The sequence below is a fragment of the Phyllostomus hastatus genome, unplaced genomic scaffold (genome assembly GCF_019186645.2).
Source record: "Phyllostomus hastatus isolate PE091 unplaced genomic scaffold, TTU_PhHast_1.1 phas_contig_86, whole genome shotgun sequence".
Classification (NCBI taxonomy): Eukaryota; Metazoa; Chordata; class Mammalia; order Chiroptera; family Phyllostomidae; genus Phyllostomus; species Phyllostomus hastatus.
Window position 1 is genome coordinate 48274840 of NW_025333977.1, and position 18818 is coordinate 48293657.

General features: G+C 35.6%; 1 protein-coding gene across 8 annotated transcripts in view; it reads left to right on the forward strand.

Moving 5' to 3' along the window:
- RNF13 (ring finger protein 13) overlaps positions 1–18818 on the forward strand; it is a 123557-nt gene that overhangs the window by 71191 nt on the left and 33548 nt on the right. For 7 of the 8 annotated variants that reach the window (XM_045851831.1, XM_045851836.1, XM_045851833.1 and 4 more), the window contains 3 exons: positions 5929–6016; positions 12153–12243; positions 17402–17507. In XM_045851831.1, coding sequence (XP_045707787.1) covers positions 5929–6016; positions 12153–12243; positions 17402–17507 — 285 coding nt within the window. Of the gene's footprint in view, positions 1–5928; positions 6027–12152; positions 12244–17401; positions 17508–18818 lie in introns of all 8 variants that reach the window. The other variant, XM_045851839.1, reaches the window with a different exon arrangement.

Below are 18818 nucleotides of genomic sequence, written 5' to 3' on the forward strand. Positions count from 1 at the left end.
AATGATTAAAGTTTTATTTCTGCTTCATGTGTTTTTAAAGTACCAGCTTCTGCTTATTTAAAAATGTAATTTAATTTGACATGAGTTTTTTAGTTCATAAACATGAGTATATTTTTCTTATTTGTATTCATAAGCATGTTGGTCCATATGTTAATGCATTTCTTCATTTAATTTTACTGTATTTTAGAAATCAATGAAAAAAAACAACAAAAAACCTGGGGGAGACTTCTTGTTAAAATTTCGAAAGCATATTTCTATCTTTTTTAATTTACTCTTGTAAATTACTTACAAGGGTTTCTTCTTATATTAGTGTTTTCTGTTTTAGGAATTTTATTATTACTTTTTAGACAAGAACAGCTTTTTTTTTAAAAAAAGATTTTATTTATTTATTTTTAGAGAGGGAATGGAGGGAGAAAGAGAGAGAGAGAAACATCAATGTGCGGTTGCTGGGGGTCATGGCCTGCAACCCAGGCATGTACCCTGACTGGGAATTGAACCTGTGACACTTTGGTTCGCAGCCCGCGCTTAATTCACTGAGCTACGCCAGCCAGGGCTGAGAACAGCTTTTGATATCAATATAATTTTATATTATATTTATGGAAGCAATGACAGTTTGAATATGTGAAAGAAACATTTCTCAGTTACTTGGTATAGTTTTAAGAGTCTTATGGCTAGATGTAGTTACACACATAGCAGATTGTTTGTATTGGTTTTTCTGAGCAACTTGAGGAGTCAGTAAGCCTCTTGTAAAATCTATGATTACTTTGTCCCCTCTGTCTAGGAAAGTTTACACATAGATAACTGCAGGAGACTTAAGGACGCCAGTAAGGCTTGTTTTGGAACTGGAATAGTACATGTATCTATAAGTACTTATAATTGAAGGTACTATATAGATTTTTAAGAGAAATGTAAACACACTGATATAAATACTACAAGCAATGTGCAATTATGTGAGTGTTTGGGGATAGCATGTGGAACAGGGCATGGAATGGGGTGGGGGTGAGGGAGCTTCATGGAGATAATGGAATTTGAAAGCTTGATAGGCATACAGAAAAGAAGCCTGCTGCAAGCGGAGAAGATAGCCTGAGCAAATAGAGAGGCAAGAAAGTATTTGACCTGTTTAGATATCCATGAGTATTGAGGTCTTTTTGAGGATTATGATTGTTTCTGATTCACCTTTGAGTTGTGCACTGTGCCCAACACACAGTACGTTACTTGTTCTGTGAACTTAATGAATACTTACTGAACTACATTTTTTGTTCTGTATCATCCTTCTGAGAGCACCTTTCTCTGTGTGCTAATGTGTTGTGCCTTTGTTCACAGATATGTATTTTGCAGGAAAACAAGTTAAATCATATGATCTCAATGACTTACATGCATTAGTTGGCATTCTAAAAGAAACAGACTTCTTTTAGATCAGCAAAGAACAGCTTTTATATAAATTTTATATTTCTTAAATTGTATTTCTATTATAACCTGTATCTCTGGAACAATTGTTTTTTAGATTTGTGAAGAAAACATTTCTCCTGAGTTACTTAGTTTTTTGGGAAGTTAAAATTTAAGTCATTAAAGCAGCAGGTAAACTAATAGCAACCCCAACCAAGTATACTTTTGTTTAAATAACAGCTAAGTGAAGTTTGTACTTTTATGGTAATTTAATGAAGAAATAATAGATAAATATATAAGAAATAAGGTTTACACTTCTGGCCAAGATGGAGGCGTAGGTAGACACACTGTGCCTCCTCACACAACCAAAAGAAGGACAAGAAATTTAAAAACAAAAAACAACCAGAACTGACAGAAAATCAAACTTATGGAGGTCTGACAACCAAGGAGTTAAAGAAGAAACATTCATCCAGACTGGTAGGAAGGGCAGAGTTGGGCAGCTGTGTGGTTAGGACACACGGCAAGGTGGCAGCTGGCGGACCAGGCAAAGCAGTGGCTTGCAGACTGGGTGGTCCCACATTTGCTTGTAGATAAACTGGGAGGAACAACTGGGGAGTGAGACAGACCATGCAATCCAGGGTTCCAGGTGGGAAAATAAAGCCTCAAAACCTCTGACTGGAAACACTTGTGGGGGTTGAGGCGATGGCAAACTCCTAGCCTCACAGGAGAGTTTGTTGGAAAGACCCATCGGGTCCTAGAATATACTTCAACACCACTACTTGGGAATCAGCACCAGAAGGGCCCAATTGGATTGTGGGAAGCGGGGGAAGTGACTGAAAACTGGCAGAGAGCAGAGCAAGTGTCACTGTTCCCTCCCAGACCCCTCTCCCACATACAGCGTCAGAACGCAGCAATGTGGGTTGCCCTGTCCTGGCGAACACTTAAGGCTCTGCCCCTTACTATGTAACAGGCGCATCAAGACAAAAAAAAAGTGGCCCAAATGAAAGAATAGTTGAAAGCTCCAGAAAACATGCAACTAAGTGACAAAGAGATAGCCAATCTATCAGATGCACAGTTCAAAACACTGGCTATCAGGATGCTCCAGGAACTCACTGGGTACTTCAACAGCATAAAAAAAACCCAGGCAGCAATGAAGGTTGCATTATGTGAAATAAAGAAAAACCTACAGGGAACCAACAGTGACAGGAAGGAAACTAGCACGCAAATCAATGGTTTGGAGCAGAAAGAAGAAAGAAATATTCAACCAGAACAGAATGAAGAAACAAGAATTCAAAAAATAAGGAGAGGCTTATGAACCTCCAGGAACCTTTAAACGTTCCAACATCTGAATCATAGGGTTGCCAGAAGGAGAAGAGGAAGAGCAAGATATTGAAAACTTACTTGAAACAATAATGAAGGGACCTCCCCCAATCTGGCAAAGGAAATAGACTTCGAGGAAATCCATGAAGCTCAGAGAGTCCCAAAGAAGTTGGACCCAAGGAAACACACACCAAGGCACATCTTAATTACATTACCCAAGATCAAAGATAAGGAGAGAATCTTAAAAGCAGCAAGAGAAAAGGAGACTGTTACCTACAAAGGAGTTCCCATTAGACTTTATCAGCTGATTTCTCAAAATAAACCTTGCGGGCAAGAAGGGGCTGGGAAGAAGTATTCCAAGTCATGAAAGGCAAGGACCTACATCCAAGATTACTCTATCCAGCAAAGCTATCATTTAGAATGGAAGGGCAGAGATAAAGTGCTTCCAAGATGAGGTCAAGTTAAAAGAGTTCATCATCACCAAGCCCTTATTATATGAAATGTTAAAGGGACTTACCTAAGAAAAAGAAGATCAAAACTATAAACAACGAAATGATGACAAACTCACAGCTATTAACAACCGAACTGGAAAAACAAAACAAAACAAAACTAAGCAAACAACTAGAACAGGAACAGAATCACAGAATTGGAGATCACATGAGTGGTGATCAATGGGGGAGTGGGAAAGGGAGAGAGGGGGAAAAGGTACAGAGAATAAGTAGCATAAATGATAGGTAGAAAAATAGCCAGGGGAGATTAAGAATAGTATAGGAAATGGAGAAGCCAAAGAACTTATATGTACAACCCATGGACATGAACTAAGCGGCGGGGAATGTGGTTGGGGGGGTGTGCAGGGCAGAGGGGAAAAAAGGGGGGGAAATGGCAAACTGTAATAGCATAATCAATAAATATATTTTTAAAATTTTAAAAAATAATGAACACATTAAAAAAGATTTTAGTATTGTAAGGATCATTTTAATTAAAAGATAACCATAAAACAAAAAGAATTAAGGTTTAGAAATCATAGTCTTTTTAAGAGTTTTTTTCCCCATCCCTTGAAAAATGGTAATATCTATGGGGAAGAAGCTATGGGGCTGACATTTCCTCAATTTTATTTGCATAAGAAAATTCACCTAAAAATACAGTATGTACACAATGACCAAAAAATCATAGACTTAACGTCTTGATTACTGACCTTTTCTTGCATGACTGCAATACATTCCTTGTAACAGTTTTGTGGACTGGTTGATTTCCTTGCCATTATTCCTAACATTAGAACAGTAGGTACTGTGTTGGTCCACTATTTATGTTATTTTAATCAGGTTTTAAAAATCTCTCTCTAATTTTCTCTCATGTTTATAATATAATATGAGCTACTAATTTGAACACATGTTTTATTCATTTACTCATTCAAATAATATTTAATGCATCCCTACTCCATATCTGACTATTTCATAAATGCTATAGAGGCTGTAAAGATGAACAAAACATTAGTTCTTTGAGGCACTCTTATCTATGACAATTCAACTTTTTTCAGTGATAGGATGAAATTATTCTGATTAATCTACATTATTGTGTATTTTACATACCCAGCTTACATTGTGAGGTCGTTTTAGAGAAGTCAAGGGTAATATAGAAGAGAAATTTACTCTGTGCAAAGCCAACTTGTCAGTTTAGGGTTGAATCCATGAGCTTCATCCTTTTACCTAGCACTCAAATCCAGAGTCTGTCTGAATATGTGGCTATTCTTTTGACTCTTGAGAACTCAGTTCTTTGAGCTTTCCCTTAGTCTTTGGAACTTGATTCAGATTTTATTTTTGTTGAATTACAGTAGAGATTTTATTTTTGTTGAATTACATTATAGTGCTGATAACTAAAACAGAATATTAGACCTTCTGGAAATTAAAAAAAATTTCTTTTTCTTTAGAATTATAGGAATCATAAAGAAACACTTTGAGATTCCTGGCTGGTGTGGCTCAGTGGATTGAGTGTGGACCTGCAAGCCAAAGGGTCGCTGGTTCAGTTCCCAGTCAGAGCACATGCCTGGGTTGCAGGCCAGGTCCCCAGTATGGGGCAGAGGAGAGGCAACCACACATTGATGTTTCTCTCCTTCTCTTTCTCTCTTCTTTCCCCTCTCTCTAAAAATAAATAGATAAAATATTTTAAAAAATAAAAACAGTAAAAGAAGAAATAGCTTGAGAGACTTAACACTATGCAATGATAATAGGTGATGCATTTCAAGAGTGTCTTACCATATTAAGTATTCAAAACTGTATATATGTATATAGTTTTCAAAGTATTCAAAACTATATATGTGTATATAATATATATATAATATGTACATTATTATATAGATATAGCCTGCCCAATTTTTATTTTATTCAGTCAGTATGCAAATAATGATCTAATCCTTCCTTTTCCACCAGTGGTCCAAAGGTTATATGACTAAATAGCTTAGGTCTGGGTTTATTTTTATTTAAAATATTGTTATTGTTAAAGTGAGGTATGGTAGCCTGTTTGGATACCTTTTAGATACTACAGGTAAGAAAATTTTGTCACATATATAGTCATATTCTTATGATGTGAAAGTGAGTGTTTTGGAGGCTAGTTTCAGGAATGATTAAATAGATAGAACCAAAGTAAGCAACTTTAGGCTGGAGGTATTTTTAATATTTTCAAAACTTTAGAAATGAATCTTTAAGAGCATGGTTAATGATGAAGCTAATAAAAAATAGCTTTTATTTGACTCATTTATATGTGTTAGGCATAGTATTAATCATTTTTATACTGTTTACATGAGAAAAATATTGTTATTCTCATTTTAAAACTGTGGTAACTGAGAAATAAGGCAGAAAAATAATCTGCTCAAGTTTATCCCACTAATAAGTAGTAGAAGCAGATTGAATTCCCAAGGACTGATGGCTGAAGATTGGTCACTGAAAGTCTCCATCTCTTCAGGGCTAGACAGGTTTATTGATTTGGATCTTTTTAGTACTTTAGCTTCTATCCCTATTCTTTGTTTGCTTCTCATTTCATTTAATGCCGTGAATGAAATCAAGAAGATATCTGAAGAAGTCCTTGAAAATCAATTGTAAAACATCCATTTATGTTTTAAGAACAGAAGAGATTTATTCTTATGTATACAAGATATGTAAGAAGTCCTAGCTATAGGGTGACGAAAGCACTTTCTTCCTCATACCATGACTGTTTTCTGTCCCACAGGTTCTGAATGCACAGAGAGCAGGATACAAAGCAGCCATAGTTCACAATGTTGATTCTGATGAGCTCATTGGCATGGGATCCAACGACAGTAAGTACAGGTATCACTTTTCTTCTCTCCTGTTTGACAGATTTTTTGGAACTAAAACTTAACAAGATTTTTCTTTTTTCGGGTTCTGTTTAAAAAGCATAATCTCTTTTAAAAAAGTGATTCCCAATTTTTAACCCCTGGGACAATTTTATTCAAAATAGAAATGGAATTGACTTGTTCTTTTCCGATTTTTTTTTAATCTATGTGCGTCATTTTAGGAAATATGTTGGTATTTTAAAGAGAGACAGACATGCTGAGTTAAAGATAACATCAAAGAATTTTTGTGACTTATTTAGAGATTGACAAGATTAAATTTTAGGATATGAGACTACTGTATTCTTGTGGAGTTTCAAAGCTACACATTTGTACTTTCTTAAATACCAGTTGGTTATTAGCCACTTAATATACATTGGAATTCCTATAGCTTTTCATTTAAAATGGGAATATTGTTCCTTTACTCATTACTAAATATTAGCATCTAAGGAGAATGAGCCAATTTTAATGAACTGGCTTTAATCAGAAAGTAACTTTTAAGTTGTGTGTTTCCACGTAATTTAGTGAGAGAGTTAAAAAAAAAAAAGATGTCTTTTGTTATGTTGATGAGCTGACTTGGAGAACCCATCTAAGGGTGAGGTCTGGTTGCTGGGAGAACCAGCCCTGTGATTTGAGAGTTGAAACTTTTCGTCCCACCCCTGTGATCTTCAGGGAGGAAAGAAGTGCTGGAGGTTGAATGGATCCAGAATGGCCAATGATTTGATCAATTATTTGATCTAATGAAGTCTCCTTAAAATAACAAAAGGATAGGTTTGGAAAGCTTTCAGATTGGTGAATGAGCTTGGTGAATGAGCAGGGGGTGCTGGGAGAATTGCTGCCTGGGTAGGGCATGGAAACTCTGTGTCCCTTCCCATTTACTTGCCCTGTATATCTCTGATGTCTGTTTCTGAGTTATATTCTTTTATAATAAACTGGTAATCTAGTAAGTAAAATATTTTTCTGAGTTTTGTGAGCTACTCTACTAGATTAACTGGACATAAGTGGGTAGGGGGATGGGACCTGAGTCTATAACTCGTCAGTCAGAAGCACACAAGACAATGTGGCTTGCAATTGGCTTCTGAAGGAGGGTTTCTAGTCTTGTGGGATGGGACTAAACCCTTAACCTGTGGAACCTGATACTATTTCTGGCTATATATCATCAAACTTGAGTTGAACTGAATTTTTCAATGCTGTGGGGGAGATACACACACACACACACAGGAAATTGGGTATGATTAGGTATTTTATTTTTGTTTTCCTTTTAGTACATAATAGTAATAACTCTTGCTACTAAGTTCCATTGAGTCATACATGGAAGAAAGAGCCCAGCACAAAGAGCAGACATAAAGCTATGGACTGATTTAGTACATTGGAATGTATTTAGGACTTTAAATAACTATATCTTCAATAGGCAATATTTTGGATTCCTAGACCAAAAAAACTTTTTATAACATAAGAAATTATTTTTTTTGTTGTTTGAGTAGAAATCTTTTCCGTCCTACTCCTAATATAACCTGAGGCAAACTTATAATATATTAAATCATTATTTTATTCTTCTATCTGGTTAAATTATCATAATTATAGGATGCATGAAGTACACTCTAGGGGTTCTAGGATTTCACAAAAGTTTAACAACCACTACTTGGGATTTAGAGGAACTGATGAAGGGATTTTACTTACCTCAGCCTTTGGGAAAGTACTTAACCTTCTTAAGTCCTTTATTTTCATCTGTAAAAATGTGAATAATTTTAATTCTTATTTGACTTGACAAGACTGTGAAGATCATAGAAGAGCAGGTATATGAGAAAACCTATGCTATAAAAGTGGGAAGAACCTGGGTTAGGAGTCAGAACCTCAAGCTGAGTCTTGGGCTGTGCAAATGCCTAACTATATAACTAGGGAAAGTTACCAGTATGTCTCGGGTTGTTTCCTCTCCTTATTTCATTGCTTTCTTTCTTCAGCAAGTATTTTTTGACAGTCTATACTGCATCGAGCAGTTTTAGGTACCATGAGTATAGCAGGGATTGATACAATTTAAGGCCTTACTTTCATACATTTCGTTGAAGTGGCAGTAGTTAAAGGTGTGGTTTTGTAATGGGGTGCAGAGCAGTGGTTCTCTGAAATATTCCCCACAAATCTGGACTAGGTGAGGGGGAAGTGGAAGATATAGTAGTTAAGATATTTTGCATTACAATGGCAAGTTAATAGCTCTGCTGCCACCCTGGGGAAAGGTGTACATGACTTTAAGTGGGTATCATGACTCATGACATAGCCTGGGGAGCTTTAGGCTGGGGAGCTTATACAGTGCCTGTGTGAGAGGCAGGATCTGGTTGCCCCTGTGTCACTGAGAACTCTTGCCCTGATTAAAGATGGCAGCCAAAAGAAGGTAAAAGATACAGGGGTACTGGCAAAAGTAGCATGTCATAGGAGGGATCGGATGTGAAGCCTGGGCATTTAAAATAAGGGTGGGCTGAGAGAAGGGGGAAGCAGTCACACAGTTTGAAAGGATGTAGAGAAGGGTTTTTTTCTGCCATGCGGCCTGGGGTAGAAGGAGGAAGGTGCCATGTAGTCTATAGTGATATAGCAGCCATGCAGGCTGGAGGAAAGGGTTTAAGGAGAGAGTGGATGGAGCTGTGTGAGGACCTGCCTAAACACATATGGATTAGTGGGAGGTGCTTGGAGCTGAACTGGGGCTATAGAGCTGCAGACTTCTGCTTCTATGAAAGATGTATAGAGAAGTCACTCTCTTGGGACATGTGCCTCCCTGGACTCCGCCATGATCCAGAATAACATGGCACATGTTTCCCTGAATCATTACATGGAGGCTGAGGACAATGTACACCACATCCTGAAGGAGAGAGCTGCTGCAAGAGGATGGTGACCCTGAAACCCACAAGAGCACCTTCCAGAGGGGTTGGAAACCTGCTTGTGCAGCCAGCTTAAGAACAGATAAGGATATGGGGAACTTCTGGACATGGTTTTGGCTTAGATCCTGGTGGGGAGCAAGGGAAGTGCTGGGTCTCATGGGACAGCAAGGTTTTGGGCAGGAGTACTCTCAGCACCCCCAAGGTTGGAATCTTGTAAATAAAAATCTGTTTCCTTCAACAGTAAGTGTTGGGTCATGCATCAAAGCACCACCTGGATGAGCCCTGGTTTGGTCGGTTACAGTTTCTGGGGACTGCCTGCCAGGGTTTGAATTCCAGCTCTGCCACTTACTAGCTGTGTGACCTTGGCTATGTTATGAAATATCTATGTGCTTCACTTTTTTGATCTGTAAAATGGGAATAATAATAATATTTAACTCATTTGGGTTATTGTGAGGATTGAATGAATTAAGCCATTTAAGCATTTAGAAGACTGCCTGGTTCTTAGTAACCAGTTAATGGTTATTTAGCTACTATTATTATTGCTGCTGTTACTATTATTATTATGTTCTAGGGTGGGAGAGAGGAAGTGAATACAAAGAGGTATGATATATGTCAAGTAGTGACAGGTGCTATGAAGAAAAATATATTTGGCTAAAGGGATACAAAGGTACAGGGATGAGAGAACGGTGCCTATTTTAGATTGGGTGGCCAGAGAAGACTTCTTTGTGTGAGGCTTTGACATTTAAGCATAGTCCTAAAGTGAGAGGCTGAGACATGAAGATTTCTGGAGGAGGAGTTTTCCAAGGAAAGGGAACAGCAAACAGATACAAAGGCTCAAAGATAAAGCATACTTGGTGTTTGTACAGAGAGAGTGGTAGGGGGTGAGGTTAGAAAGGGCATCAGGGGCCTGATCATATCCAGGTCTGTAGGATTTTGCAGCTTATTCTGCATGGGTTTTACCATATTTTGCTGTGTATAATGCACACGCACACTTTTTAGCACTGTCCATGTATAATGTGCATCCTTATTTTTCTCTCAAAAATTTGGGCAAAAGTGCACATTATATGTGGTAAAATACAGTGTACAGAAGTGTGAGGTGATCTGACATATGGAGGTATTTTTAAATGCTCACTTTGGCTGTGATTCTTTTTAAGAATAGACTGAAGGTAAAAGATGGCCAAGAGTGCCAACAGAGATGAGTTAGAACGTTGCTGCAGCAGCTAGGCAGGAGGTGATGGTGATTTGAAGTGTTAGCAATGATTGTGGTGAGAAGTGGTAGAATTAAGGACCTTTTTTGAGTTGATAGAATTTGTTATAAGAAATAGAGGGAGGAATCAAGGATGACTCCAAGATGTTTGCCCTGAGAAACTAGGTGAATGGTTAATTACAGAGATGAGAAAGACTAGGAATTAGAGCAGAGACCTTGAGAGTCCCATTGGAGAAACATTACATTTGAAACATGTGTTAGGCAGTCAAGTGGAAATATTAAACAGGCAACTGGATATATGAATCTGGAGAGGTTGGGGCTGGCCATTTAAGTTATGATTTGTCTGTGTTATCACGTTAACACTGTTTGGCAGTACATACTTCACAGAATTGTTTTGTGCATCAGAATTAAAATTTAATATTTTTTCAAATATTTTGTGAAGTAGCTATTCATATTTGCATACATCATTGCCCCCCTTCTTCTTTATCTTTTGACTAAAATGAGGAGCTTATTACATCTCTTTAAGTATCATAAATCAAAGAAATTATCTTACTTCTGGTAATTATAACCCAAAAGTTTCTCCTTCAGTTTATCAGAGTATCTTCATGAAAGGGTAGAACACTCATTTTATCAAAGGGAGTGTAATTCCCAGTTTTAATTATTAAATCAATTAAATTGTAAACTATGTGATAAAGATCTCCTAGCAAGACAGAAAATATCCCCCTAAAGTGTATGTGATTATAGCAGTGTCTCTGCAGCGATGAAGATGATGAGGTGGGTCTTTATTGAGGTGGCAGAATCTCTGATGTGTATCATTGAGTGGAACAAAAGCTTATATTTTTTTCCATTAGTATATGACATCATTGATATAAAAAATAAAATTTTTATTTATCCTATTGATATAAAAATAGTGATTAAATATTTCTCTGCTAACCATTTTGCTTCCTGCCCTCCTGGGGTTTAGATGATGTGTGTTTGTGTGTGTGTGAAAGAGAGGGAGAGAATGAGAGTATGAGTAGGAATGAGTGATTATATTTGCATAAAACAAACCAATCTGGAAGTGAAAAAAATGTATTCTACCAAGGGATACCAAGATTTTAAAACATTAAAACTTGTCTTTATAAGGATTAAAGAAAAGCACATTAATGGTTGCTAAGGTTGGGGCAGGAGGGACTTATTTTGAGGGATGATAGACCATTTTATGTCTTGATTATGATGGTGGTTAGATAATGACAAAGGTTTATTCAAATAAAACCTCTGTCTTTGGGTGGAAAGGATTATGGCTATGTTCTGTTTGTAATTTTTTACTTGTATCCTCTACCCTTTTAAAAATTAATAATGAATATGCATTTTTAAAGAAATGTAGAACAAAGTTATTGTGAAAATATAACAAGGAAACAAATGAGCTTTCTCTAAAGTCTATTCAGTTACTCAAATCTATTCAATTAATTCACAGCTGAAAATATAGTTGCTTTTTCTGTAGTAATATTGAGGATTGTTTTTATTTCTTTTCCTGAGAAATGGCTAATTTTTACAAAGTTTTCTTTTTTGGCATTTGACTTTGGTTTTGTAATATGGTTATGAGTCAAATTTCTTAAGACACCAGTCAAAACACAAAACTTTACCAGGAACTCCAGGGTTAGGAGGAAGTAGAAATTTACTTAGCTCTCCTGTCCTATTTCAATTCTTATCAGCCATTTCACTCTGGAAAGCCGTCCATGTGTGGTGTCATTTTTCAGACTGTTGTGAAGTGGTCTTTTTTAACATTCTTAGGCTTGTACCTCTCCTGGGAATGGGTATATTAAAAAAAAAAAAGCTTTTCCACTTTCTCATTTAGGAATTAAGTGTGGAAAGGAAACTTAAAATTTCTCTTCTTCTTTTTCTAATAGTTAATTATGTCTATTAAGGATAAATCCAATGGAAATATTAAAAATAATTATATCCCAATCTCATAGAACTGTTGAACTAGCATGATAATGTATATATGCAAAATGTTAGCTAAAACTAATTTTATTATTGTTTTATATAGTTGGTCTGTTAAAGAAAATTGACATACCATCTGTCTTTATTGGAGAATCATCAGCTAATTCCCTGAAGGATGAATTCACATATGAAAGAGGGTAAGTAATGGATATAAAAAATAATGATGTAGAGTAAAAATTTTTTGTATTAGGGTAAAATGAGATAATATTAGTTGCAATTAAAGTTATATTTGAGAATATTCTGTTTTACTACATTATTTATTTATATTTATTTATATATTTATTTATATTTAGAAACAAAACCAATTTTCATATTCCAGGATATTTTGCATATGAATATCATTATTGCTTTCTAGAATTATACTTTTAATGCATAAGCATAAATAAAAGAATTAAAAACATTTATATAGATACAGAATTAGTACTACCCATATATAGTACTGCCCATGTATTATTTTTCCTTAAAAGATTTGGGCAAAAAAGTGCACATAATACACGGCAAAATACGGTATACCTTTTTTAAAAAAGTAAATATTAATTCAATTTCAAAACACTGAGTCTTCAGATTTTTCCAACTCTTTGAAATCCTTTTTTAAAAAATATTTTTAATACTCTAAATAATGTCTATATACTGCATTGGTCTTATGCCTTAATTTTTTTTTTAATTTGTCCTGTGTATTTTACTACAGTCTGGACTTTCCTGATTGAATCCTTGGATATTATCTAGAATATTCCTTTGTTACTTATTTTTCCTATAAACTGCTCAGTAGATGTTGAGGTTTGTTCCAATTAGAGTTACTGAGGGGCTAGAAAAATAGGGAAGGCAAGAATACTTTATATATGGTATTATATGTTTCCACCAGAAACAATATTTAGATCTATCTTTGTAATGCAAGTAATTTAATTTTATAATTCCTCCTTCATTTATTAGTTAAAATCCTTTTCTAAAGGTGACTTGCACTTATTATTTGATTACTTTCATGTATAATGTCTTTAGGAAAGACAGGATAAACACTTGATTCTTTCCCTTTACTGCTTTTTAAAATGACTTGGTTTGCTAGCATCTTCCAAAGACGATTTAATATATAGATTTAAAGTATTATTGCAAACTCATGAGTTAAAACCTATTTCATATGCTCCAGTCCATTGTAATTTTTATCTTTATTGATGTTCACATTGTCCTATTTTGGACTTCAGGTTTAATCCTGTTTTTTGTTTTTTTTTTTGACAGGAATTTAGGAGCTTTTGTTTGTTCCTTCTTTTTGATACAGGACAAGATGTTCCAGGCCTATTCTTTTCCTTCCCCTAACCTAGAATCAGTCATATCTTCAAGTTCTGGTTCCTTTTATTGATTTTGGTATTTAGAGATCAGGGGTAATCATTGCTTGTGGATTTGTCACTATTTCTAGGGCTTTTCAGTGCACAGAGCTAAGAAATATATAGGCTTTTAAAGATACAATAAATCGTAAGTGTGTACTGTTACTTACAATTTAAATTTGGGGCTATAGGATTTTTACTTTGTTGATCTCACATCTGTATTTTACTTTTCTGTGCTCGAAGACACCAATATAATTATTTTTTTCTTTTTAAATTACATAATACACACAAAATAGACTCAGCAGAACAATACTAACACTACTACGAACATCTGTAAAAAACAGTTCTTGCCCTGGCCAGGTGCTGGGTTGGTTGGAGCACTGCCCTGTCCACCAAAAGTTTGTGGGTTCAATTCCCAGTCAGGGCACATACCTGGGTTTGCTGGTACATTCCCTGCTTGGGGTGCATATAGAAAGCCACCAATCAATGTTTCTTTCTCTCTCTCTCTCTGGTCTGTCTCTCTAAGATTAATGAACATGTGCCACAGTGAGGATTAAAAAAAACAAAACAGTTCTTTCTTTGCTTAAGGTATATCACAAGGATATAAAGTCAAATTATATTTTAAAGACATGAAATAATTGTTGTGTGTGCTGATGCTGTCAACTGGAAACACAACTGTAGTTGATATATTTTACTTTTAGGGATTGTGTTTCTATCTGCACTATGATTTTAATAATTCTATATAAATTTAAAATCATAACCAGCAAGACAGGGTTTATCCAGTGACGTCCAGCTTACATGTGTTATTCACCTTGTCCCTCCTGTTGTACCCTTACCTTAAAGTAATAATTTTTTAAAGTTTTTAGTTTATTCTTTAATTATTTTTTAAATGTAAAGATACCTATCTCTTCTCTATCTTCCATTCTCAATAAAGTAATAATTTTTTAAAGTTTTTAGTTTATTCTTTAATTATTTTTTTAAATGTAAAGATACCTATCTCTTCTCTATCTTCCATTCTCAATACATTAACACTGTTTCCTATCTTGTTTTTCTTCAATTAACAGTATGGCCTGGAGATCACACCATATGAAAAGACAGATTTTTCATTTCTTTATAAAAGATGCATAGAACTCCATTAGTTGCTAGTCTCCTGTTGATGAACACTGGAGTTATTTACAGCCTTTTGCTGTTAAGTAGTGCTCTAGTAAATAATCTTATGTAGAAGCCTTTTCATGTTTTTGCTAGTTTATCTTTGGAAAAGATTTCTAGAAGTACAAATGCTAGGTCAGAGGTTGCTAGATATTGGCAAACTCTCATCCATAGGGTTATGCCAGCAGTATATGACAGTGTCTCTTTTCCCAAAGAGTCATCAACAAATTATGTTGTCAGATTTTTAGATTTACCCTAATCAGGTAAGAAAGAGTTCTGTTGGTAGCTTTAATGTGTGTTTCTTTTAACAATTGTGGGCAAAGGAAAGAATTGTTTTTGATAGTAGTGAGTAGCAAGGTGAACTGGAGATATTCCTGGGGTATGGCCTTTACGGGGTCATTTAATCCTCATGGACATAGAATCCTGTTTCTTTCAACTCGGAGATTTCCATATTCTCTCCCATGTGTAGGGACTCCATTTTTTCATTATTTGTCCCTAGGATCAGGCACGATGACAGCATAGTCAGTAAATGCTGGTGAAATTTAATTGCTATTGTACAACCTGAGTATTCTTCAACAAAGAGCACTGTGCTGGCAACAGAACAGGTTGTGCCACAGATGGTGACCCAGAACTGAGATATGGGCCTGTGTAGTGTGGAATGTGGGATGTTTGGTGAGGCAGTTGTGAGCTTTGTCTGAAAGGGGCAAGTTCAGGGCAGTAGTCATCCGAAAGAGTGAACGTGTCCCACTGCTGGGCTGATCACAGGTCATTGCCTGGAAAGTTGGTTTATAAGAAGACTTTGGTGTGTAGTTGTTGCTTTACAAGAAGAAAGGCTTTGATGTGTAGTTGTATATCCATTGGGGCTCAGTAGTGTAGAGATAGCTCTTTGATCCAAGATGATGGGGGTTGGTATGAAAACAGACGGCAGGACAAATATCTCATGTATCAGCATAGGGATTGGGAAATTAGAGTAATTGTAACAAAGTTTAGGCTGAGACACCTGGTTTGAAATTAGTCTGGAAACTCATGAAAAGTAGAATAAGACACTATTTCCTGGGTTGCTTAGGACTCTGCTTCAATGATCACATCTTAACTGCAGAGCTCATGGAGAGTATTATATGTAGGGCTTCACATGGAGGTTGTGTGTAAGATACTAAGTTGTTTAAATATCTCCTTTTTCAAATACAAATTGATCTAGTATGACCTGGACGGGGATGAATCTGTAGGCTCAGCTGTGGGAACCTGCACAGACAGAGGAAATAGAAGTAAAGCTAGACTGCTTTCCAGAGCACGAGCACCAGCCATCTATGAGGGTTTGGATTTCTCCTTCCAAAGGACTTTAATAAGCAATTGTGTAGCCCTAGAAAAACCTGATGGTATTTTCATTGAAATTACATCATACTTAAAAACTTATTTAGGGAGAATTGACATTTATAGGATGTTAAATCTACTTATCCAAGAACATGGTATGTCCTTTTATTTGTTCAACCAATGAGGCTAGCTCAGTTGGTTAGAGTGTCGTCCCCATACACCAAGGTTGTGGATTCAGTCCCTGGTCAGGGCACATATAGGAATCAACCAATGAATACACAAATGAGTAGAACAACAAATCCATGTTTCTCTCCGCACTCCTCCTCCCCCTTCTCTCTCTCCTTCTTCCTCTCTCTCTAAAATCAGTAAATGTATCTTTGGGCAAGGATTTTAAAAAAGTCACTTTGAAATGGAAATAATTTGCTTTCATGGTATTTTTCCTAAGTACTATGGTGTCCTAAACATCTCTGTATCAGGGGAGGAGTCAACCTATTTTTATTTTCTTTTATAAAATTGAGAAGTTTTGTATGAAGTACCTGGCTTCACTGCCTAAATTAATCACTGAGCCATGGATAACAGAGTAGCATTGCTGACACTATATTAGTTGAGTAGCACAGAAGTACAATGGAGAAATCGGTCATGTTACTGACCAGTATACAGACCCTTTCCTAGACTGAGGATATTTTCTAATGCAGGGTTTTGCTGCCATGTAATATTTGCTCACATAACACAAATAGTGTGGCTACTCTGATCACAGTTTAATTTCATGAGTCCTTTTCAGTTTTTATAACAGTAATATTACAGTATCTAATAACACATTAGTAACAAAGGGGAATAAGGCATGTAGCATTCTCCACCTCTCCCCTGACAAAATACATATTTTTGTAGTTTTTTTCCCCCCAGGGAAGCAGTGAAGATGGAGAATAGAGAGGAAGCTACAACTCCTGTGAATTCCTTTACCAGTTTCCCATTCTATGTCTCACAGATAATGTAGAGTACAGGGGCTGTGTCCATTGTCTCTGGTAAAACAAGTTTATGAAAGCATATAGGGAGGAAGGAGCATACTTTCATCATTGGTGGCTTCAGAGTTTTTTCAGAGGGGAAACTGATGAACAATAATTGGGTTGAGGTGGGGTTGTTATTGACATACTACTTAAGGTATTGCCATTATTTTAATGTTGATTTTGCCTATAAAATATGCATACTTTTGTCCAGGTTACTAAATTCAGTAAATAATGTATTTCCAGGATAGACACAGTAAGTATTGATTAGCTGATTCCACTACCCAGTCTAAAAGCTTTTTTGAATTATATGGACAAGTAATTTTGGCAAATATGTAAAATAGACTTAAAAATGGAAAAATCATCCCTTAAGTTATTGGAAATTATATATTAGAAAATGTGATGTGTCTAGTGGATTGAATTGTAATGTCTAAATGCTTTTTAAAAATATATTTGATTTGGATTAGCATCATAATTTGGCAACTCAATATTTCTCATTTATTCTTGTTTTCTTCCAGGGGCCACATTATCTTAGTTCCAGAATTTAGTCTTCCTCTGGAATACTACCTGATTCCCTTCCTTATCATAGTGGGCATTTGTCTCATCTTGATAGTCATTTTTATGGTAGGTAAACTGATTTTAAATACTTTTAAAAAATAGTATAAATGGCTCTAAAAAACATTGTATTAAGAGAAGAATTACATTAAGTCTTTTTATATGAGTCCATTTATGTAACAGTTTCTGGAAAAGGCAAAGATAATCTGGGTAGAAAAAACTAGAACAGTGATTGCTTCTGGGGGGCTAGGGCGGGGTGAGGATTTACTGGAATGGGTCTGAAGGAACTGTCTGGAGTGTGAATCATGTTCTTTATCTTGAGAGATTTGGGCAGTTCTGTTGCCTGAATCTCCAAATTGTATACTTAAAGTTTTGTGCATTTCATGGTATGTAAATTTTACTTAAAAAGAAAAGAGAATCTTTAAAAATTACTAAATTCTAAGTAGTGATATACATGCTGAAGTATTTTAAGGAAAGTATACTGATACTTGAAACTTTGGAAGAAATGAGAAAAAGAAATTGATTGATGGATCCATAGAGGGATGGATAGATATGTGATAAAAAGAAGCAGAGTAAAATGTTAATTATAGAATCTAAGTAGTGTCTATATGGTTATTTATTATAAAAATTCTTTCACCTCTTCTCTGTATATGAAAATTTTCGTATCAAAATGTAGATAAAAAAATAGCCTGAGGGCTTAATGTTAAGAGGAATGGCACATTTTTTCTCCAGAACAGTGCTGACCAAAATTTGGTTCCAGGACTCTTAGTGGGTCTGCAGGGTCAAAATTATTTCATAATAATGCTAAGGTATTATTTTCCTATACCACTGTCATTCAGGGTTTAGAGTGAAGGTTTCTAGAGGCTATATGGTATGTGGTATGAAAACAAATTGAAGACAAAAGCAGATTATGAGAATCCCTCTGTATTCTATAAAGATAAATATTTAAAGAAATTTGTAAAGATATAAAACAGTCCCACTGTTCTTCAACCTCTAATGAGTTTATTATATTGAGTTTATAAATTAATTTAAAAATTAAATGGCATCTTTGAAATGTATAGTCTTTCTATGATGCTTTGGTATTCCTTTTCATTTATTTATGTATTTTGTTAGACTTTTTTGAAATTGCATTTTCTAATTGGTTATTACTTGGTTATAAGAACATTATTGATTTTTAAAAAAGATTTTATTTATTTATTTTTAGAGAGAAGGGAAGGGAAAAAGAAAGAGAGGGAGAGAAACATCAATGTGTGGTTGCCTCTGGTGTGCCCCATATCAGGGACCTGGTCCACAACCCAGGCATGTGCCCTGACTGGGAATCAAACTGGCGACCCTTTGGTTCTCAGACTGATACTCAATCCACTGAGCCACACCAGCCAG